Genomic DNA, 25282 nt, shown 5'->3' on the forward strand with positions numbered 1-25282 from the left:
TTTTTTTGCACGCCTTACCGTTCCAGTTTAGATCGAGCCATATGCAAATCAGTCTTGACCCTTTTCCCCATGGGAACAGTCCAGCCCAAACTGCCAGGTCTGTCCCACTGTATTCAAGCTAGCCTGGCTGATAAGGAGAGATACCCCGAAACCAGTACCAGGATGCTTTTTTCCGATCCAGGGAAGACCCGGCTTGGAAGTTCAGGCTGGACTGTTCCCATGAGGAACAAGGTCATGACTGATTTGCATATGGCTAGGTCTGAACTTGCGTGGCAAAGTGAGCTAAATAACGATGATGGATTTAACCCAGATCTAATAGTGTCTGGGTGTGTGTGACGGAAATGTTTCAGCACTCCATCCATCATCTTATTGTGTTTGCATTGTTCGCCCTAAAATGGCACGGTATTCCCAGACGTTGGTCCCTTGCTCAGCGCATTATAGATTGGCTACCTGTTGGAATTGTTCAGAGAATAATGGCGATTGAAGCAAATCTCATATGGATGGGTATCTTCTGCCATTTAGTTGGTAGTTCATTTTACTGTCTTCAGACCATTCAAGTTAGTGTTAGTCCCGGCTGGGACATCCATAATTGCCCACACTACGGGACATAGTACCCTATTTTATATCCAGGAGCGGGTCCATACAAGTTATTGGTATTGCGCGTTGTGCCTTGGATTTAAAAAAAAAAATCTTTTTATTAAAACAGCATCAGTAAATAAACATCAGGTGACAATTGAAACTGTTGTAAGCTTCATCATTTCTATCCATCATAAATTACAATACAGAATAGTAAAAGTGGATCTAGGGGACTCGTGCACCTCTTCGTCATCTTATTTACAACAAGGGGTGGTGAGGGACAGAGTCTCTGAATTAAGCAGAATACTCTCACCCAGTCAAGAGATCAGGGCTAGATCCAACACCGTTTTTTAGCTCATTGCACCATCCCAGTTTCAGAACCTGGCTGTATGCAAATTAGTCTGTTCCTGTCCCAGTGCATGATGGGAACAGGGCAAACCAAACTACAAAAGCCAATTCTTACACTTGGAAGGAAACAAGCTTCCGGGGACCGGTTTCTGGCATTACAGCCGTCTTCGGCCCGGCTTGCTTGAATCCTGATGGTGCAATGAGCAAGGGACTCATGTCTGAGTATGCCCTTCCACGCTTAGGGTGGACAAAATTATTTACAACAAGGGGTGGTGAGGGACAGAGTCTCTGAATTAAGCAGAATACTCTCACCCAGTCAAGAGATCAGGGCTAAATCCAACACCGTTTTTTAGCTCATTGCACCATCCCAGTTTCAGAACCTGGCTGTATGCAAATTAGTCTGTTCCTGTCCCAGTGCATGATGGTAACAGGGCAAACCAAACTACAAAAGCCAATTCTTACACTGGGAAGGAAACAAGCTTCCGGGGACCGGTTTCTGGCATTACAGCTGTCTTCGGCCCGGCTTGCTTGAATCCTGATGGTGCAATGAGCAAGGGACTCATGTCTGAGTATGCCCTTCCACGCTTAGGGTGGACAAAATTATTTACAACAAGGGGTGGTGAGGGACAGACTCTCTGAATTAAGCAGAATACTCTCACCCAGTCAAGGGATCAGGGCTAGATCCAACACTGTTTTTTAGCTCATTGCACCATCCCAGTTTCAGAACCTGGCTGTATGCAAATTAGTCTGTTCCTGTCCCAGTGCATGATGGGAACAGGGCAAACCAAACTACAAAAGCCAATTCCTACACTGGGAAGGAAACAAGCTTCCGGGGACCGGTTTCTGGCATTACAGCCGTCTTCGGCCCGGCTTGCTTGAATCCTGATGGTGCAATGAGCAAGGGACTCATGTCTGAGTATGCCCTTCCACGCTTAGGGTGGACAAAATTATTTACAACAAGGGGTGGTGAGGGACAGAGTCTCTGAATTAAGCAGAATACTCTCACCCAGTCAAGAGATCAGGGCTAGATCCAACACCGTTTTTTAGCTCATTGCACCATCCCAGTTTCAGAACCTGGCTGTATGCAAATTAGTCTGTTCCTGTCCCAGTGCATGATGGGAACAGGGCAAACCAAACTACAAAAGCCAATTCTTACACTGGGAAGGAAACAAGCTTCCGGGGACCGGTTTCTGGCATTACAGCCGTCTTCGGCCCGGCTTGCTTGAATCCTGATGGTGCAATGAGCAAGGGACTCATGTCTGAGTATGCCCTTCCACGCTTAGGGTGGACAAAATTATTAACAACATCATCTTGGCGCACCGAGGGCTCACAGAGATCTCCACGTTAGTGATTCCATGCCTCCCAAATCTTCCCCCACTTTGCAGGACACCCCCGAGCCGCATATACTGCGTGTTCGCGAAACATGCACCTGTCCAAATCCTGCGCCCCTTTCTCTACTCGGGGCAACTGGCTTGCCCCCCACAGCTGAGCAATATGACGCTTAGCTCTCATGTACGCAAACGTCGCCCACTGCTTTTTGAGTATTCAGATCTGTGGACTCGCAGACATGTAGGATACACCTGCGGGCCTCCGGCCTCATCTCCACCCCCAGGACCTCCCGCATCTTATCGTGGATCTTTCCATAGTATGTCTGTACCCCTGTGCAATGTGCTACATAATATGCATAAACGTTCCAAGTTCCCGCATCCCCTCCTTCACTCCCCACCCTCCGAACAGCCCATGCAGATCAAACTCGGCCCCGTAACATATGTACAGGAATTTATATAGCGCAAATCACCAAGCGGTTTCTAAGCGCTTGCTTAGGGAACCCGTCCTGGTATTCCCCTGTGAGATAACCCCGGCAGGGTATCCGCAAGGTGAAAGCCAGGCATCCCGCCGCGAGGGGCCGTTGTGGAGATTAAGCAAGCTATTGCCCAGAGTCGCAGAGTGTGAACCCGTGAATCGAGTAGGCACCGGAGCGAGAATTGTCGAGTCCATGGACATTTTAGGACTCAAGACCCCGCCGAGCCGGGAATTGAACCCTAGTCCCAGGCTGACCTCTGCTTCCAGGTCTGCCTCCTCTAACCAGTGATCCACACTTCTCCACGTATGACCTGTGCAAAATCTTTAATTGCACCAGCCTGAGCCGCATCTGTATCGCCACAACCTGCGGAGAGGAAACCGCCTCCCTCCATTCCTCCTCATCGAATTCCAGCCCATCCTCACTCCAGCGCGCTTTAATAAGGGCCAGGGGATCCTCCATGTTATTTATGAGTTTCCTGTAAATTAAAGAGATGGTCTTCTCACGGAGGTGACCATCCAACACTCGGTCCTCCAAGGGGGAGGCATCGGGAAGAGATGTATCTTTGGGAATATGTGCATGACTAATCTGAAGGTAGTGGTAGTGTTCCCGGTTGTGAAGGTGGTACTGCTGCTGAAGAAATTGAAATGTGTGGACCGTGCCCCCTCCCCAGACATCTTTAATCTGTGTGATCCCAATGCGGTCCCATTTATCGAAGCCCCTAGACTTCCACAGACTGCCCAATTTCTCCGAGCTCCACACCGGGGTGGCGAGTGTAAGCCTCCCCTCCCACTTCAGATATCCATTAGTCGCGTCCCGCTAAGGGGAATCAACAGGGTTTGGCATAGAGCGCTCTCGTGAAGTCGTACCCTGGCACTTGCCAGCAGTCCATGGCGTATCCCGGTTCCCCAGGGGGACCGTAAATAGCGTGATTCACCGCGGCCAACTGCGAGGCCCAATAATATTTACGTATGTCTGGTAGACCTATCCGTCCATCGTACCATGGAAGAGTAAGTTTAGTGAATCCGATACGGGGCTTTCTGTCCCACAGTAGCTGCCTCTGTAGGGACTCTATATCTTTAAAGTAGGAGGCTGGGATTGGGTCCATCGCATTTTGGAGAGCATACAAAAACCGGAGAAGGGCCAGCATTTTAAAAATCACTGCTCTACCCAGAAGGGAGAGCGGCAGTGCCTTTCAGCACGCCACATCTCCCCTTAGCCGAGTCAGTGGGGTCCCCAGATTGTTGGCAAATCATAGCTTCGGGTCAAGCGTTACGTAAATGCTGAGGTATTTAAACCCTACCGGTTCAATTCGTATCGGGCAAGTATGAGGAATTATCGGCGAATCCCCCCTGAGTACATAAAGAACCGATTTCAACCAATTAATTGCGAAGCCTGAGTATCTCCCAAAAATTGCAAGCACATCTAGAAAACGTATCAGCGATCCCCTCTGGTTAGTGAGATAGAGCAAGATATCGTCTGCGTATAAAGAGATCTTGTCCTCCCAGTCCAGCGTCCAGCGCAGGCCACGAATCTACCGGCCCCACCGATCCCAAGCCGCAAGCGGCTCCAGGGCCACGGCAAAAAGGAGCAGGTACAGGGGACAACCCTGCCTCGTACCTCAGCCGAGGGGGAAGTCGGAGGACTTCCGATTGTTAACGACAACTCTGGCCAGAGGGGCCGCATACAGGAGACGCACCCAAGTAGTAAACTCAGACCCAAAACCCATCTTCCCCAACACCGCAAATAAGTATTGCCATTCGACCCGATCAAAAGCCATAGTGGCATCTAAGGATACCAGTACCGCCGGCTCCTGTATCGTCTGTGACCTGCCCAGCACCCCATGTTGGCGGCGCAAATTGAGGGCTGTATTGCGACGTGGCATGAAACCGGACTGATCCGCATGTATCAGGGAAGTGATAACTTTGACCGGCCTTGTTGCTGATAGCTTTGCCAAGAACTTGGGCTCTGTAATCAATAAAGAGATGGGCAGGTAAAATGAACAGCTAGTTTTGGATTTGCCCGCCTTGTGTATGACCACCACATTGGCCACTTGCTGGTCGTAAGGAAGTTGTCCCTTTTCTCTGCTCTCCTCATACATAGAGCGGAGGAACGGAGCGAGACTGTTTGTGCTCAATTCATACAGTTCTATGAAAATTCCGTTCGGGCCCATGGCCTTCCCTGATTGTACACTCCTTATGGCTTGCGCCACTTTGTCGTCCGTAAGTGGCTGGTCTAGATATTTCCTGTTATCGTCAGAGTTCGGGTGATTGGATGTCTCTGATCATTACTCTATTCTCAGCCTCTGTATACCTCTCTACAGAGGTATACATCCCACTATAGTACTCTGCGAAACTATCTGCCACTGCCTGTGGGTCTGTAATTTTACAGGCATCCTCCTTCAACAACTCCGCGATGCCTGTGCCTTAGATTTAATGCACCGTCTTCCACACTATGATGCTTTGTCAAACTTAGCCAGCATCCTTTCTTCTTCCTTAAAAGCAGACCTATTCAAAACGTAAATTGATACATTGCCCCCTACACTATATATCCAACTTTAGTGTATGATACGCAGATGGCCTGCGGCCACTGATTTATTAGTTCTCTCAGCGCCCGATGAAGGAATTTGTTGTGTACCTCCCATTTCTAAAACGCGCGTCTGCCTATTTCCTGTTCATATGTATTTAATGTCGAGAATTGTGTATTGTAAATTTTGTGTTCGTATGTAATTCTGTTGTCTTCACATATATTTTTTGTCCAGTTTTGACCTATGTGTATTGACAAATCAGTGTTGCCTTTTCTCATGTCTCTTTTCTTTTTCCTTTCTCTCTGATGTGTATATCCCGTTCACTGTTTCTCATCTTGTTAATGGGGCTCCTTCAAGGTTGATGTTTTCATGATACTTATATATATATAATTGTGATATCAAAAATGAATTCATAAAAATTATTTGTACTTTTTGATAATGAATTTGGATAAATAACTGGTCTGTGGGACATGTGTATTTTTGGATACACTACTCTGCTTTAAAGTATGTATTAGGGAGAAGTACTTTTTGTTATTTATCCCTTGCTCACTATGCCACTGGATTCAAGCTAGCCTGTCTGATGAGGGGTGTTACCCCTAAATAAGTCCCAGGATGTTTGTTTCCGATCCAGGGAAGACCTATCTTGGCAGAACGGCTGGACTGTTGACATGAGGAACAGGGTCAAGACTGATTTGTATATGGCTGGGACTGAACTGGTGTGGTGAAATGAGCTAATGAATGATGATGGATTCAACCCAGATCTAATAGTGACTGGAGGTGAGAGTCTGAAATGTTTCAGCGCTCCGTCCATCATCTTACTGTGTTTGCAGTATAGACATACCTGTCAGCCCATCAGTCTAAAAGACTTAAATTTCATTTCATTTTGGACATATGTAAAGCGCCTGGAAGTACGCCCACCGGCGTGTCCCCGCGCTATGATAAGTGAGAGCTAACAGTTCACCCACCCTCCCAGATGCCTACCTGCTGAATAAAAGAGTTTTATGTTTTTTTCTAAAAATGGTTTCAGATGGTTCCAATCGCAAATATAGGGGTAGAGCGTTCCAGTACTTGGCAGCCAGGTATCTGAAAGACCTCCCTCCCATACGTGCTTTCCTTACTCTTGGCACCATCAGAAGACCCGTGCATGAAGAGCGGAGGTTACGCGTAGGCTCATACCAAGTCACCAAGCTCCTAAGCAAGGCAGGAGCTTTGCCATTCAGGATACGATGGCATGTGGAAAGAGTTTTAAATTCCACCCTGCTAGCAACAGGAAGCCAGTGAAGTGTCTGGAGCGCTGTTTTGGAGGGAGATCTTTACACTTTGCAAGAACTTCACACTGGCAACATTTAATCATGTATTTATTAATAATATTTTTTTAAAGCCTGAACTAGATCTACATGGTGTGAGAGCGATGTACAGATAGTTGACATGTGTGGTTCTAGAAATCCACATACTCCTACTCAGGGGTCTTACCAATAGGTAGTCCATTCTAAAAGCAGCAAAGGAATTGACAGAGAATCTGAAATATGAAAAGACATCTTTATTACATACAACAGTGAGGCTACGTCGCCCAGCCACGCCTAAAAGCGACTGAATGAGATAGCCTGCCTTCATGGACTCCGCACAGTCCTTTTATACAGATTTTTGTGCCTTAGGCACATATTTGAAATACATTCTCAGAACGTGCACACAGATACAAAACCCACTTTCAAGATAAGTCCAGGCCATAAACAATGTCCACATAATGAATACATTCTTTAGCTGACAAGGCCGGATAACCCCAAAACAGTAAGATCACAGCCCATGGCGTAAATAGCTCGTGGAGGCAGGAACAGGGACAGATGGAAGTGAGATAGGCAGGGTGCGTGCGCGATGAAAAGGTTTATGGCATGTTGGGCCTTGATGTTATCTCGCTCGGCCACTGGGAGAGGAACTGACCAAACAGGCTCGGCCTGGGGCAATGGCTTCACCTGGTCCAGGTCAGGAAAAAGTCAATCAAGGTGTACGTGGCTTTTTGGGATCGAATTTAGCTGTGTGTTATAGCCTATGTAAAGGGCAACACACCACATGGCTGCTGTACACAAAATGGATGCCAAGGGTTCAAAACGAAAATGACAATTTCGAGGTGAAATGGTTACTGGAACATAACGAAAATGCTTGTACATAGTGTACTGGCTATTTTCGGTCTTTTGATATAAAAATCGTCATGCTATGACAAAGTTTATTACATGTGTCCAGAATTTAAAGTACCACAGACGCACCTTTTGCCCTTACATAGGCAATAACCTATACTCACTCTAGTCTGGGTCCAGATCTATATTTTATAAAAATCCTCAAGATGTTACTGAAGCGTAATCCTATTGCCTAGCGACTCTCTCGGGACAGGTCTCCCTACACACGCAGTAGCACAAAGGCCATATATGGCAGGACAAAAATAGGGAGTGCCTCTATCTGTAGTATGTGGTACAAGACCACACACCCAACAATAAGTGATGTTCAACTACTAACTGGTGTTGATGTAAACGGTACAAAAGGGATTTATCAGTAAACTCTGATCTCCTAACTATCCGTGTTCGGGTAACATCTGGAAAGATGAAAAGAAGTAGAAGTAGGAAAAGACATAGGTTTGGGAGGTGGGTGCAGATGTGATTTGGGCAGCAAAAACAATCCCACCCATAAAAGACAATGCCTGCTTAAAACACACTAGAAAACACGTCATTAGGAACATAAGAACAAAGTAGTGACCGCTATTACAAATTAATCATAATTTTCCACAACCCTAAGCAAGCGTAAATCCTAAAATTATCTAGTACATTTTAGGTCTTCTCATGCATTTCTGTAATTCATTATATGTTCAAGTGAAACAGTGGTGACTCTCATTAATGCTCTGAGGTGAAAAGGGAATACTCTTTCACAAAAAATGGACGTTATTCTGCTTCTACTCAAGGGAATAGTACTTTAAAATAATGCTAGCAAAGCTGCAAAAATTAGTTTCCAAACTCCAATTCTATACAAGCTCACAGAAAATACCCAGAGTCCGTCAAAGCCTCTACTGGCAGGCTTCTATTGTCCATCAAATCTGCTTCCAGTGTCTTCTTCGCGTTGGGCCTCTTCATTCAGGCTCTACATGACTCAGTGTCCGTTGGAGTGCCCTCCTGGCAAACACTCATAGCTCAATTACAAAGTCTCAATGTCTCAAGGCAGTGCACCAGTGTCTCTTCTTGTGGCAGATACTACAGATGATGCGCCCTTCATTGATCAAGGGCACAAAGCATTTCATGCAGATCCAAGCACTACTGAGAAACGACCCAGCAAGATTAGCAGCACTTTCAGACTCCAACACTCATTATTTAGTGTCAGAGGACGCTCAAGCTGCTCTCTCACGGGCACCAGAATGTAGTGCCTTTTTCCAAATGTGGATCCTTGGGTGCACTGCCTTTCCATTGGAGCAAAGGGAAAGAGGTGTGTGGAGGGCCAAAAACTTAGGCCAAGGGGATCAGGGGACCGCGCGCTGTCAGAGGTTCAAGCACATGACAGTTGAACAAACTGAACAAACTGGATGACAGCCCTGTCATCAACAACAGGGATCCTTCGCATCTTTGAAACCAGCTCCTCTTTTCTTTTTCTGTTTACAACGCCTTCTGATGAAACAAATGGCTTGCTTGGGAGGTACCATTGGGGGGGTACGCTGATGATCGCGGTCACGCTGATAATTGGTGTCACACTACTTGGTTGCAGGAATTGTAGGGCCAAGAAGTCTGTCTTTCATCTGTCACTGATGGAGAGTGTGCTTAGTCTCGATCACAGGTCTGCAGGGTATCACTCTTCCTTTGACTCTGGAAGATTCCCGCAGAACCTAGTGATATAGGAAATGTGACAACTGTTAGTTTCCTTCAAATCAAGCACAAAAAACAGTTCATGGGTTTTGACAAGGGGACTGAAAGCAAGTGGCCTGCAATCTGCAAAGGAGTGGCCACGCGCCATGGGACAATGTTGGTCTAGAATGCCCTGTCATTTTCAAAAAGCAATTTCAAACATAAAGGCAGTAGGCAAACGGTGTCTCTGGGCTTTTCAATTGGGTTTTCGTGTGAGAGCATATCCTTCATCATCTAAGGGTAAATAACTACATGAAAATTCTATCTAAATGGATGTTTTTACATATTGTGGCATTGTCTAATGGTGCAAATACATATTTTCCTCAATGATTAAGTGCTCCTAAATTCCTTATCTAGAACATCTCAAATAGAGGAATGACATAATACAGAATATCGAGGACATGAAGAAAAGTCTCTAAAAATGTGCATTAAGTGCACTATGCAATACAAAGGCTAATGATCAAATGTGCAGACAACAAGACCAGAACTGGAGAGTCCCGCTATTTGCATGATTAAAACACATCTGATCCCACCACAAATTAAAGCAGCAGGAATAAAAGAGAACTGAGGAATTAAAATACGTCATGTTAAAAAGGTAAACTTAAGATATCTCCTATTGAGATGGAAAACGTGTCTTACTATAACATTGGGTCAGTTAACCAGCCTGTCAGGAAATGAAAATAGCACACAACTAAAATCCCCAATAACTAAGCATGATGCGGCATCGGTCAGGGGAGAAACAACAAAAGAAAAATCTATAGGAAGAACAAAAATTCTTGGGTGATAGTCAAGTTTGTGACATAATACCAAAAAACATGGACACAAAAGTCACAAATAGTGCAGAAATTTGGACTCTACCACGCCCTTACACCATATACGGTAATGTCAGGTAATGGTCCAGTTCCTTCTGCAGGGAAAAAATGAAAAGTTTAGGTCACCTTTAACAAGAGCCACAAATCCATAATTTCATCCTTAGGTCCAATCAAGGATACATAAATTTAGAATTACCTGGTCCATAAGGGAGAGGGCAATATCATGACTCATGTATATCTCTTTTATTTTACTTCAATACTATTATGGCCAAATTTTGACTTACACTGGTGAGGTGTTTGTCTATTCGTGTCAACAGCATGCAAACATCATGTCTGTGAAATTTAGTGTCAATACAAATTTTACCCAATTATTGTAAAAGTGACACATATCGTCATACATGCCTCCTTGCAATAAAGGCAAACTTGTAATAATTTCTTAAGTAGCAACATAAAACACAGCCAACATATACCAAGCCATCAAATATACATGCAGTATAGCAAGCACAAAAAGGCATGGACAAATCACAATAACATAAGCAGTGACGCATGTATTCATGCAGCCCAAAACCCATCAATGCAGGCCTGCTTAATTTGTCAGGTTTAGAATCAAAAATCAAAATTGCACACTTTCATTTAATCTCAAAATGTACACTTTCACTTACTCCCACCCTTTTGACAGATCATCACCAGCACTGGAGATTGAACTGTCAAATAAAACTTACAGTGTCGACCAGCAGGAACGATTCATAAAGGGGAAAATGCTAAATCATGAAAAAACACGAACATTTCCTTGCAAAGAAGTCATAATAAAAACCCATCTCTTTTCAACATACTGCTGACTTGCCATAACATACAAAATACCAACTGTAATTAACCATCTTCCAAAAACATACTAATTCCAACTTCTCAAAAAGCAGAACTCATTCACAGACACTCTACATCCCCTGCGCCAAAATGCCCTGAGGTCCGAAAGGCCCTCAGCAGAACATCTGGTTTCACTTACTCCTAACCCCCACCTCACTGACCTTCAGGTCAAACTCTGCCTGACATACTTCGTGCGTTCCTTGACCATCCTCCAATTCGTCCCTGGAGCTGAAAAATGCAAAAACTGTCCCACTCTTTTTAACCCTCCAATAATCAACCCTATTGAAAAACACATGTTATAAATGACTTCTTTAAAACGTTAAAAGTCACTTATTCTTAGAATTTTTAAAACATTCACTGTGAAGAATTTGCTGAGCACAACAACACAGCATACCAGCTTAAAACAACTGCTTGTTACCACCCTATGCAAAGATACCCCTTTTCACCAACCCTAAACATGAATGTCCAAGTAGGCCCTGCCAAGGCTAGAACCTTCAATCCTGATACAAAACAAAACCTGTGCATCATTCACATTGGCTCACTGAGGCAGCATAGCACCCCAAATAAGAATAACTGGCAAACTTATATGATACCTAAATGTATGTATTTACTAAAGCTTAAGACACTGTAAAAGTTACTCTAATGGCAAGAATGCCTCTTTAAATGTCTAATGTACCCATTTTCGACTTTGGCATTCAGGGAACTTAAAAGTTAATATCCTATGATTGCTTTACATATTAATCATCCTCAGAATGTCCTTTACACATGACAGAGGTTGAACATTGGGCATCTCTCATGTAAATCCTAGAAAAAAGTCTTTTACGCCTGCGTCACGCGAAAACCAACATGCAATTTACCTAATTATTCAGTAACACATAACCCTAATCGAATTTTAATGCTAGGGAGTCATAGCATGAGTACTAAGCTTTATAAATATCAAAAAACGATATTAAAAAGCACTTATTTTTTTCAGATAATTTTTTCATAATTAATAATTTTCCTTTCAAAGAAACCAATTATCTTTTTATGAGAATTCCACATATAAAGGTAAGTTGCATCCCTTGCCTATAATTTTAGATGAGTTCATTTATGCGCCGAAGCACAAAAGCTTAACTTTAAACATGACATTTTTCTGCGCCACTTTTTTAAAAGGCCATCAGTATTTAGCATAAGAACCAAAAATATACTTTTAAAATTTGCTTAAAGAGAATAAAACTACATTTGGATGTTTTCCAGTGATACACAGAACCGTATTTTGTAACCCTCTAAAACACTAATCTAAAATTAAAAAAGATCCAACTGTGCTAAAAACGTTCCAATGCAATTTATGGCCCTCGAAAAACAACATCTGCTGCCTTAAGGCAGGAAAGGCTGAAAACCTGAAAGAAATGCTGAAACCTGAGCACGCTTTTAGTTTTACTGAAAACGGTTTAAAAATGCACGTGCAAAAAGATGCATTTAAATCTGGCAAGGAAAAATGTACTTTAGCTGAAATGTTTGCCTTTCAAAAACCGCTACCAATTCGTTTTGCTACCGAAGGCACAATTATTTTTGAGGCCCTTCATATTCCTAGTGAATGTGAATTTTAACTTTATCTAATTTCAATCCTTTAACATTTTGCACATATGCGTTTTGCTTAATTTATAAATTAAATAGCAACATATAGCGATTTTAGCATGTCGCATGGTAAACTGCTTCATGTTCATGTAATTTTCGACCTCATATAAATTAATCTAACATTTCACTCAACAAACTGAAAAACATCAAAAAACTCTTAATACACACATGAGCTCATTTCAAACAGAAACAGAAAGTGTTGAAACATTCAAGACACACAATACAGCGCGCTCTAACCATTTCTTGTAAATAGCGTTGTCGCAATTTACAACAAAACCCACAAACAAAATAGACATTTAAACACACATTTTAAACACACATTTAAACACATATTTAAACTCATAATTCAACACTCAGGACGAAAACAGGACAGTCCAGACTGTACGTAGCTGTAACCATATTTACAAGGAACACTTCTCAATAGTGTTCAAAAAGACTGCATAAACAGCGCAACAGACCACTGTATGTGCAAGAAACCAAAAATACACTCAATACACTAGCTTTAGGTGGCAGAACACCAAAAATCGTTTTGCATGTAAAATTGCCCAGAGCAAAGGATCCTTGTTTTGCAATATGTCATATTTTAATTCCCTGGGGATACAAAATCACCAAGGAAGAAATATGTTTGTATATCTAAACCTATTTAGATATTCCCTAATGGAAGCCGGCAAATTCAAACGTATACCAAAGTTGGCCAACACAAATCTCCAAAAATGCTAAGATCAGGCATCCTGTATCCCACTAATCTAGCTTCTAAACTTCAAGGGGTTATCTCTATCGATACATTTGTAAATTTACAAAACCCTTGGTTATTGAAAATTGCAATGTTCAAATAATCGTAAGCGCAATAATGGACGCGACCCACAGATACTTCCAAAGTACCAAAGAACTAAGTAATGGGAGCGACCCACAAAACTACAGAATGGGCGCGACCCACAAATACTTCAACTGGAGCAGATGGAGAAAAGTCTCTTCATATCCGCCTACACAAATTGCAATTCGCATATCCAAACCTATACAAACCTATCAAAGCTATAGCAAACAAATAGTTGTCCAAATTCTAACTGCCAATTTCTAACTGCACTAACAGTCTCTTTTCTTTAAAAAAAACACTTACGCCAAAAAGAAAGGGTTTCTCAATCAAGAGTGGCATCTTTTGGAGATTCTGAGTCAGAAAAAATCAAAAACATACTGAGCCGCAAAGACAGAGAATCCCCCAGAACCTCTGTGCACAGAGTACCTTTTTTGTAGATTTCTGTCTTGCCTTCCCCAGCAGTTTTTCCATCCTCTGACACAATACTCCTCAGATAGCCACTGGACGAACGAGCCGCGAGTTGGGCGCCATTTGTGGTTCTAGAAATCCACATACTCCTACTCAGGGGTCTTACCAATAGGTAGTCCATTCTAAAAGCAGCAAAGGAATTGACAGAGAATCTGAAATATGAAAAGACATCTTTATTACATACAACAGTGAGGCTACGTCGCCCAGCCACGCCTAAAAGCGACTGAATGAGATAGCCTGCCTTCATGGACTCCGCACAGTCCTTTTATACAGATTTTTATGCCTTAGGCACATATTTGAAATACATTCCCAGAACGTGCACACAGATACAAAACCCACTTTCAAGATAAGTCAAGGGTTCAAAACGAAAATGACAATTTCGAGGTGAAATGGTTACTGGAACATAACGAAAATGCTTGTACATAGTGTACTGGCTATTCTCGGTCTTTTGATATAAAAATCGTCATGCTATGACAAAGTTTATTACATGTGTCCAGAATTTAAAGTACCACACATGTTGCACATTGATTTCAGAATAACATAAAATAAATAGTATGTCCCTTCTTGAAGATGATCCTGTTTGCTGGAGGTGATCTGCCTGTCCGTGTGCTATCAGCAGTAGGTGCTAGCACAGAGAACTGGCAATGGCAGGTGTTTGCCATTCTGGGCTGTAGTCCAGATCCTGATGCAAAGAATGTGTGTAATTTTAGGCATGCAAGATCACCCTTTAGTCAGGCCTGGTGCTTCTGGGCAATCATCTTCCAGACACCGACGCACTTCAGTCCCTTCCCAAAGAGGATATGAAAGACCAGCACCTGTAGGCAAATGGTCCATTTCCACAAAGATCATCACATGCAGACCACAGCGCACACACCACAGCAGATCCTGATACAAAGAATGGGCGGAAGTTCTACAGCCCCCATGTTAAGAAACTTACATTGTGAGGCAGAGGCATGAAATATCTATATTTGAAAAAGGCAAGCCTGATTTGTGTCTATCCAGGTGATTAGGGTTGATCTGGCTTTGGGTTTGAAAAGTCCCCCTTTGTTACATAGCTTTGTATACTAAAGTGAACACTAAGAAATAGGGCAGTTCAGGTAACATTCAATGCCCATTTTGAGAGAAAATGGTCCGATTTTGCTTTGCTGATATTCTTACCTGTCTCCTCCTTTTTCTCTTCAGCTCAAGCATTGCCCCGCTACATCCGAATCAACACACTGAAGACAAATGCTGAAAATGTAATTGATTACTTTAAGCGCCAAGGCTATGGCTACCTTGGCCGAGCCTCCAGGTGAGTTGTGTGCTGAGTGGGTCCCAGATGGTTTTACTGGCAGGAGGCACGGGAGGGAGTGTGTTGATGTTCCCGACAGTTTCTGGGAGTTACAAGTGTTGTTGCAGAGAAGTGTTGCATGCATCGTCTAGAGGGGTTTCGAGTCACCTTCATATCGGCGATGGACGGTACCGCAGAGGCATTTGGTTTGTGTAGATTGTCCTCCACCCATACCCCTGTAGTTCTGTCTTATTTGCCCAGCACTCCTGTCACTAGCCCTTCCCTATACACACTAGACTTTATTTTATGTTCCTGTCATTTGATTTTGGTCTCAGGAAGTGAATCGCTCTATTTATAATGCATTTATTTTTCTGCATTCACAGCGAGGCGGGGTTAGCTAGGTAGGTCCTTATGTGAGATGGGGAGGGAAGGTCTGCACATAGATAATTCTTACGCTGTGTTTGCTGTGTTTCTGCTTATCCTTCCCATTGCAAGGATGCTGATAATATGCTCACATTGCTTTTTTTCTGCCCCTGCAGTGTAAGGGTCTGAGGTCATCCTGTGAGCATGGCTATAGAGACTGTACATAGGTGAGGGTACAGTGCTGTTGGGACAGGAATGTTCCCTGCATGCTTTTCAGTTGTGTTCCCCAACTACGAATATCTGATATACTGTTTTTTGACTTTGGCTCCAGCCTCACACTGATCTACTGTGTGTGGGAAGGTTTAGGTCTGTCTCTTAACACGAATCAGGTTTTGGGCCTTTCCTGTGACCTGGTGGTGCACGACAAGCAGACCTTCATTTGACTGCTCTGACTACTGTCCTCGTTATGGGTATAGTATGTAGAGCAGTTTACCATGTTTTGTTTATCTGTATTTGTGACTAGATCTTTTTATCTCTGTCAGTACACGAGTGGGCCAGTAGGCCTCCACTCCGAAGTATCAGTTCTGTGTGCTAACCTAAACCCTAGCACTAACATCCCAAGTGTATGTTATGGTCTTTTGGCCTGGTTCATACATTGCGTAGATGAGTGAATCAGAGTAATGAAGGCCTCTAGGTACCATTTTTGAAGCCCCTGGTCTGTTCATGTATACAAGTTGAATATGAGGTTTTTCCCCCAGACATTGGAAGTGTATTGCTGATATTCATATATTCCTGAAGCTGGAGGTAGAAGACCTAGACACTGAAGTATGGTAAGAGGAGTTAAGGTTTCCTTTAGAAATTAAATTCGGCCCTTTTGCTGAGCGAGTCCGCTGATTAGTCTTCCAGCGCACTGCAGTTTGGTAGCTGGTGGGGGTGAAGGTTTGGACTGCAGTTTCTGTTCAGATTGTGAGGGTCCTTTAGAAGAAGACCTCTTTTGCTCTCTTTCTTGATCACTGTTTAATAGGCTATTGATAGCCAGGTGCTGAACGAACACACCTTTTTGTGCCTCTGTTGTGGGTATTCCCAACTAGAGACTACATTGCTGTAAGGAGCATCTCTCTACACAAAGGCTGTGTCTGGAGTACAGCCTGGAGATGACCCCTGTAAAAAACACATCTTACTGGTTCTAAATGTGCAGACAAATAATCCATATCACGTCTGTTTTCATTGTATACAAATGGGAGCCACTGGGCCAGTTGTTCCAATAAAATGTTCTACAAAAGATGGGAGTGCTCAGCAGAGACAAAAGACAGGAGTGCTCAGCAGGGGGCTGCTGCGTAACTAGAGATGATATCTGCATGATAGCTTACTTTGCAGAGGTGAGGGGCTATTCCATAGAGACTGACCTGGAAGGAAAAAACAATCCTGCCCCGAAACACCTGGATGCCATCCTGCCTGCTGAGAGGGAACAAGCATGAAAAACTTGCAGGAGGTGTAATTGTTCTGGGTAAGCAGCTGACCTCAGAGTTTGAGGGCCCACCCTTCAAGGTAGGAGAGCGATCTGCATTCTCCATTGATTATAGCTACTTCATGAATTGTGTCCGTGCAAACTGTGTCATTACAACATTGTGAAGCAGCGCCGCTAACCCAGCCTGTGAGCTGTGGGAGGTTGTGCAGCTCCAAGAAGAGCGCTTCAAGTTTACCCTGCAGCCCGTGGCCCATCATTCCACCTCAATTGAAGCCCAGAAGCAGGATTTCAACCAACTGGATATCTGCGACAATGCTGGAGCCTGCACAAAATCTGGTTGGCAGCCTCTACTGCTGCTTTCCACTGGCTAGACCTCATTGCAGAAACGCTCGCAGCAAGCGCATCTCCTCCCAGAATGGAGGAAGAGAGACAAATATATACTATGGATCCCTGCAATGGCTGAAGAATAGACAAAACTCAACAGAGGTGACAAAAGGACAATTGAAACTAATAAGATTTACTGAGTGCACAAACGTAATAGAGGGGTGTTACATTCCTCATTTACATTTTTATTTATCTATTCTGCATTAAGTCTGCATCTTTCAATGTTTTCTGTTACCTAGCATTGTAGAATGTTCCTCTCTTGTAAGCTCCAGTCTGCAGTTAGGGGATGCTGATGAAGAGAGACGCTCTGTTGGATCTTGAGTGCTGTACTTCTATCAAGAATAAATCTTCCTTTTATTTACCTCCTGGACTCCTGCAATTGTATTCCAGGATACATTTGGCGACGAGTGGGCGAAGACAGCACTCCATGAACTCACGATTGTATTCATTTATCAACTAATTCTACGATCCTACAGGATTACCTCAGTCATCTCTTGTTTCCATATATATTTTTCAATTCAAATACTATGGAATTTGCTTGATTTTAACATATTTTAAACCTTTCCTGCCTAGTTTTCAACTATCAATTACATGCTGATCCTACAACTTCATTGAACATCATATCATCTTTTAGCTGAACATCTTTATCTACATTGATCGAGCGACGTGTTCAATTTTGATATGTGGACTTAGCCTATTTTTAAAGAACAATTTTTCTGCTTAATTTACTGCCAGCTGATGCTCCACTTATTTGTTGAGACTTGATACGTTTCCCTATCTGAAAACTAATTACACGTATCTTATCGACGTGTTTACATTTGGGTTTCTTCAGTCTCTGAAACAGTCACTTGTGCGCTGAAGATCTGATATTTCCAATCTAGAGACATTGCTTGGGTTCAACTCAACGAAGATTCCCAATGACTTGATACTTTTCCCTTGCTAAAAACCATTTACACACAACTTATTGTTGTGTTTAAATTTGCATTTCTTCACTCTGACACGGTCATTTGTGCGCTGAAGATTGGATATTTTCAAATCTAGCGACATTGTTTGGTTTCAACTTAATGAAGATTACCAACGACTTGCCGACTTTTGTAATCTTTTAAAATCTTCATTCTGCACTCTTCATGATTGGAATCCTCATTCTTCATTCTTCACGATCTGGCTGCAGGTGACGTCTCATCACTACGTGGCACTTTTTCATCATTACGTTGCGCACGTCATTCACGTTACGCTACGTTCTCCTCATGTCTCCTAGCAACTAGCCTAATCTACATCGTACTGCAGTTCTCTTCAAGCACGGTGACGCGTACACCTTAATACGACTGACAATTCAGCCTGATTTACATCGTACACCCTAATACAACTTATATTCCTTCTGCAGTTTTTTGCATCATTTTAGCCTTATATTTCAACATTCGTAAGTACTTTGAGCGCGGTGACGCGCACACCATATTTAGTTATATTTTTATAAGTTTACCTGTATAATGACTATCCTATTGCGTGGTGATGCGCACACCTTTTATTGAACATTCAATTTAATATTTTTAAGCCATTTATTTATTGCACATTATTTTTACTCTATTATATTAATATTTTTACTGTGGTGACACTATTTATTCCTTTCTCTAATACATTTACATTCACTTTCTGTTTACCTTGAACTATTACATTTACTTCTATATTGCATTGTATTTAAAGATATGGCTGTTCAAACTGCTGTTCTTCCTTCTCCTTTTCTCCCTTTCTCCCTGAACCTGGCACTCCTAAAATCAAATTGACCCAATGGTATAAATCCTTCAATAGTTATATTATAGATGGTGTAAAACGTTCTCCTGTTAGGAAAAATGCAATGTTACATAACTGTCTGGGTAATGAAGGACAAGGAATTTTCGATCATCATCTTCTATAGTTCGTCCTCCCTCTGATTATTGAAATTATTTCACTATAGCAGTTTTGAGATTAGAAAAACATTTTAAGGATGAGCCAAGTAGAATTGTTGAAAGACACAAATTTCATACATGTAAACAACGCGAACAAAGTATTGATCATTTTCTAGCTGAATTAAGGGTGCTTGCTTCCTCGTGAATTTGAAGGCCCTGTTGAACAACATGTAAGAGATCAAATTGTAGTGAACTGTTTTAGTAACAAGGTTCAAGAAAGAATTTTGTGCTGCAGAAATCCTTTTCTCATTGAAATGTTGGAAATTTCTAGAGGAATTGAAAGATCCATTTCTGCTTCTAAAGAATTAGGAAATTCAAAAAACACCACCACTGAGTCAATAAACAAAATTTCTCATCAAACACCACAAACTGTTACTCAACGTTATAAATCCTCAATTAACAAACATGATTGGAAGAAACCAGATAAACAATTTCAATGCTACAGATGCGGTTCCAAATCCCATTTAGCGAATGCTTCCAATTGTCCTGCTATCAATAAACTTTGTAGTCATAGTCAAAATACTTTATTCGGTTTTACAAATAGCAAACCATAAAAGCAATATTTCAGCAATAAAAGGGACAATTATATAATTAAAAATATGTGCGTTAAACTTGTACAAGTAGTACAATAATTCATTCACAAGTTAATACAAAACAAGTTAAAAAGCTTTCATCCCAAATGTGCAAACTTAAAACTAAAATTTGGTTGATACCATAACTACAGTACAAGGTTCCGTTAGTTTGGGAGGCTTTTTCTCAGTCTCAATGCATTTTTTAAAAAACCAACCACAAATAAATAAAGTGCTTTCTGGGCTCAGCATTTGCACTAATTGTAAGAAAATTGGACATTTTACTTCTGTATGTAAGTTTAAGTCTAAAGTAATGCATTTAGAATCCAGAGACACCAATATCTCAAACTCTCATTCAGATAGTACCACAATCAATAACATTTTATTGTCTGTAGACATGTTGGAGTCGACCGAAGAAGTTAATAACGGTGATCCTGTTGGTGACATTAAAATTGGTGACATCCTCACAAAAGTTACTGTGGATTCAGGTTCACCTGTAATCATCCTCTCTGACATTTTCTTTTTTAAAGAATGGAAGGAAACCAATTTACTTACTCCAGACATTCACACACTAGCCTTTGGAGGTCAGGAGATTGATATGATGGGATATTTCACTGATGATCTCAATTTCAAGGATAGAATTATCCATTAAAAAATGTATGTGGCTAAAAAGGGTTGTAATATACTTGGTTGGAAAGACCAAGGCAAATTTCGCATAGTGTTAAGGCCAGGTACTGACAATCCCATTTCTTTAGATGATTTTACTAACATTAATGCCTTACACTCTGAAAATCCATCATTAGAAGCTATTCTTGACAAACATGAAGCTGTTTTTAATGACAAACTTGGATCAGTTAAAGGATTCCAACACACAATTATTTTGAAACCTGATGCCATCCCAGTCATTCACAAGGTTAGACACAGTGGCGTCACTAGGGTTGTTGTCACCCAGTGCGGGTAACTCATGGTGTCACCCCCTCACAACTTACCGCATGGCCCTCCTCCGCTCTGAGTCCGCCAGTGGACACAGATGGCAAATAACCGCGGCTGCTGCCAGGAGCCCCTATGCGGGGCTGCAGAAAGTCGTTGCAGCGGGCTGGCCCTTTCCTCTGATGGCGCTGCCTGCTACAAAGTACAAGTAAGTGTCTGAGTCACAAGGTAATCTCCAATTCTTCTCCAATTATTTTAAACATGTCTGATACTGAGCAAACTAAAGTTGAAGCAGCTGAACCTGAGGCCTCAAAGCCTGTAGCTCCACTATAACAGTGACCATAATGAGTATACTCACTCAAGCTGTGGCTGGTGCCTCTCCGGGTGTGGGGCTGGGGCAGCAGCACAACACTGCACCTGCTCGACAATCGTGACAAGCCACTTCTCATTTATAAGACTCATTTGATGCCCTCAAATATCCCCGTTTACATGGGGGGGGGGGGGTCCCCATCATCAGGCAGAACTGTGATCCTAGGTAACGTTGGGACATGTTCTGCTGTGTGCTGGCTTGCCTGTCAATTCCACACCCAGAGAAGGTGACACAGAGCAACCCTATTCTTTGTGGTCTTTGGGGCCTGTAAGTGGTCGTGCTCCTGGGCCAAGCCATGTGTCTGAACACCGTCCGTCCAAGCCAAAGAGCAGACCTCCCTCACTCTGTACCCCTGTGATCCCGCAGTATGGCCCCAATTGAAAATGATTACAGCTATCGCCTGGGTCAACCGATTCTGGCTGTCATGTCTGGTCAGCATCGGTGTTTGCAGTGCCCAAGTGTAAGGTATAGGCACAATTCACTTTAAACTGCATATAAAATCATAGCTCACACACTTAAAAATGAAAGACAAGTAAAACTTAAATATTCAGTAGGATTATTTTTTTACATTAGGAACTTCTGACCTTTTCCATTACGAAATGTTTTCATCACATCTATCATACTACACAGAAGAGTTAAAAGAAAATGTGCATTATCTTTTGTTATCTATTTTGTTTTACATCTGCAAAATTATGTAATTCTGAATGTTGTGTAGTGTTGTTGTCCAGGCACTACCGTCAAGTTCTGGCTGGCTGCAGAGTGCCCTGTTCTTATTGGCGTTTCTCTGTACTTTAAGTAAACATTTTTAATAACACTAATGTGCATTCTGATATTGTTGCGAGCATGGAAGCTGAGACTTCCTATCAGAAACAAGTGACCTGTTTGGGGGCAGGGCTCTCTGTGTCATATTAGTTAGTGTCCTTCCATTTCTGGTATAGCAGCAGTTTTAAGATTTAGTTTTTTTAGAATTTCTTATTCCTCACATGGGTTTAACTTCTAACATTTATATGTTTCAATCGTCTTCATTGCTTGACTTTGTTCGTGAGAAAGTGTCACTCATAGTCATTGAAATGTCACTCATAATAACACTGTAATTACGAAAATGTCACGCATAGCAATCTGAAACCTTGGCAGCTATGTCCTCATTTGGTATTGTGGTGCTGCTCTTTCAATAGGGGTTTTGAGTTTGGTGGCACAAATTTAGTGCCTGTTTATATTTAGGGATATGTAGTGACCTTCAGTACCAAACCCGACCCCCAAAGAGTTGACAGCAACGCCAAGCGCACATAAATAATGAAGCGATAGCGAACACCAGCTCTGAAATTATTAGTTCGCTCCTTGACACGTCTTTAAAGCTTCCTTTTTTATAGCACCCACTGTGTGACCGTCTTGGGCCGACCTTGGGGACTGGGAGTCTAATGCGATTGCGAATGCGATCTGATTGTTGTGTGCTACATTTCCATTTGCACCCACATCCAGGCACCGACTTCAAACACTTGATACGATCGGACACTGGATACTCACAACACAGTAGTGCACGACGCCGCTCCCTCCCAGTTCACAGCAGGTCAGGCACTTTTTACATATGTGTATTGGCGCTTTTTGGGACACCGGATCCGATCTTTCACTATCCAATTATACTACCAATTATTCCGACAAGCCCAATTAAGAGCACTATATAAAAACCACTCTCCCCAAATCCATTTACCACCATTTCATTACCGGATGAAGGGGAGATGACGGCGCGCGATATCAAACACTGCGACCGCCGTGACGCGTTGAGGAGCACAGCGCGCGGGGGCTGTCCCAGGGCCGTCATTGGTAGCTCTACAGATTGACGGCCCTAGGACCCACAAACTGAGTACGCCGCCGCGCATCGCACCATCACATCACCACTATAGTAGGTGGTGCGTACGTGCGTGGCGACGTGCACTGGCAGCACTGCACTGACTTCAGTATTTCAATTTGTAAGCAGAAGCAAATGCGTGCGCTGCGCACTATAATAAAGCAGCATACTCAGAGCAGAGTTGAAGCTGCACTGCAGTGCAGAGCTGTGTTTGTGTTACACAGCGAGGCGAGCCAGCAGTGTAACCAGATTGGTGTCACCCCATGATGGGGTGACACCCGGTGCGGTCCGCACCCCCTGCACCCCCCTAGTGACGCCGCTGGTTAGACATGTTCCATTAAGTATCGGAGATAGACTTAAAGCACATCTACAACAGCTCTGTGTAGATGGAGCCATTGAACAAATTGATTCTGCTGCATGGGTTTCAACAAAAGGTGTTGCACTCAAAAAGAATTGTGATGAAATTAGGCTGTGCATTGATTTAAGATCTTAAACAAAAATATACAAGTTGATTGCTTTCCATTACCACGCATCCAAGACATGTTAGCTCAATTAAAAGGCACTAATATTTTCTCTACCATAGACTTAAGAGCAGCGTACCATCAAATTGATCTACATGAAGATTCCAGAGATTTGACTACTTTTAACACTCCCTTTGGTGCCTTTAGATTTCTTAGAATACCCTTTGGACTGGCTTCAGCAGCCTCAGTTTTTCAAAAGCTTATTTTTGGTGACATCAAAGATGTCTTAGCTTATCAAGATGACACTTTAATTTCTACCAATTCTGTTCAAGAACATTTAGAAAAGTTAGACCAAGTTTTAGGAATTTTAGGCAAATTTGGCATGACAGTCAAGAAACAAAAATGCTAATTCTTACTGAATCGTGTGGAATATTAAGGTCATGTAATTTCTGAGATAGGAATCAGTCCAAAAGAAGATCTCTTAAAAGCTGGCCGAGAATGTGCATAACCCTCAGACAAAGATCAATTGAGATAATTTTTAGGATTGAGCGAATATTATTCTCGTTTTGTACAAAATTTTGCTCTTATCGGTGAACCTCTGAGAAAATTAACTAGAAGTAACGTTACATTTATGTGGAGTGAAGAACAACAAATTCATTTGAAAGTTTAAAGAATTTAGTAATTAATGCTCCTGCACTCAAACCCTTCAATGAAAGTTCCATACCTTACATCACTGTTGATGCAATCAATTCTGGTCTAGGTGCTGTCCTCAGTCAAATGGTGAAGGGTGCTGAAAATATGGTCTCATTTGCATCCCGTAGACTTTCTTCATTTGAAAAAATTACCGGATCATCGAAAAACAAGCACTAGCCTGTGTATGGGGTGCCAACATTTTTCTACTTATGTATGGGGAAGAGAATTTGTGCTAGCTTCTGATCATAAACAGTTAATCTTTATTTGGAACGATAAAGGTTTAAGAAATGCCATTCCCAGGCTAGTACGATTTATTTTCGAAATTATATGATTATAATTTCTCCATGAAACCTATTCCTCGTGGAAAAAACTTTAAAGCTAATTTTTTGTCCAGGTGTCCTATTTATGAAAATGATATTGAAACATTTTTGGATGAGCAAGAAATTGTTGTTAATTTCCCAATCTGATTGGATGCAAGCTTCTTCATCTGATAATTGCCAAATCATTCTCAAGAAATTCATTTCCAATGGTTGACCTAGAGAAGGTCAAATTGACAAATAACTCATTCCTTATTCTAAAGTCAAGAATGAAATAAGTGTTGAATGTGATTTCATCATGAGAGGTTCCTTTCTCATTCCTCCAGCCACCATCAGGAATAAACTCATTTATTTAGCTCACAAAGGTCATGGTGGCATCACTAGTTCTAAGAAAAGGTTGCGATTATATTATTGGTGGCCTGGAATGGTCATTATTGTAGGAACCTCTTTAAACAACTGTATTGAGTGTGCAAATGTGGAAAAATCCCTTCATACTGCCAATTCCCCTTTATGTCCTGTTGACTTTCCTCATAACCCTTGGGAAAAACTTGGCATTGATTTTCTCGGCCCCATAGGTGGTTTGAACCAAGGTGTTAGGTACATATTAACCATTGTTGATTATTATTCTAAGTGGGTTTTATATGAATTCATGAGAGATCCAAACACAGAATTTTTTTAACAACTGTTTAGATCTGAAGGGATACCTTCTTTCTTGGTGTCAGATGATGGTGTACAATTTGTATCACGTAATATGAAAAGTTTCCTACAAAATCTTGGCATTAAACATCTTACAACTGCACTATATAGTCCACAAGGCAAAGGTTTAGTGGAAAGAGTGCACCGAATTGTGAAAGATTCGAAACAATTAGAATCTTCCTCAGGTTTGCAGGTACAAGAAGTTGTGAGTGATAGAATTTGGTCTTATAATAACACAGCTCATTCAACCACAGGTGTCACTCCCTTTGC

At 42.2% G+C, this 25282-nt stretch overlaps 1 protein-coding gene across 1 annotated transcript in view; it reads left to right on the forward strand.

The window, feature by feature from the left end:
- The window catches only part of NSUN5 (NOP2/Sun RNA methyltransferase 5), a 55680-nt gene that overhangs the window by 23002 nt on the left and 7396 nt on the right, over positions 1-25282 (forward strand). The window contains exon 4 of the mRNA XM_078679586.1: positions 14885-14993. Coding sequence (XP_078535712.1) covers positions 14885-14993 — 109 coding nt within the window. The remainder of the gene's footprint in view (positions 1-14884; positions 14994-25282) is intronic.

Source organism: Lissotriton helveticus, chromosome 3_1 (assembly GCF_964261635.1).
Source record: "Lissotriton helveticus chromosome 3_1, aLisHel1.1, whole genome shotgun sequence".
Lineage (NCBI taxonomy): Eukaryota > Metazoa > Chordata > Amphibia > Caudata > Salamandridae > Lissotriton > Lissotriton helveticus.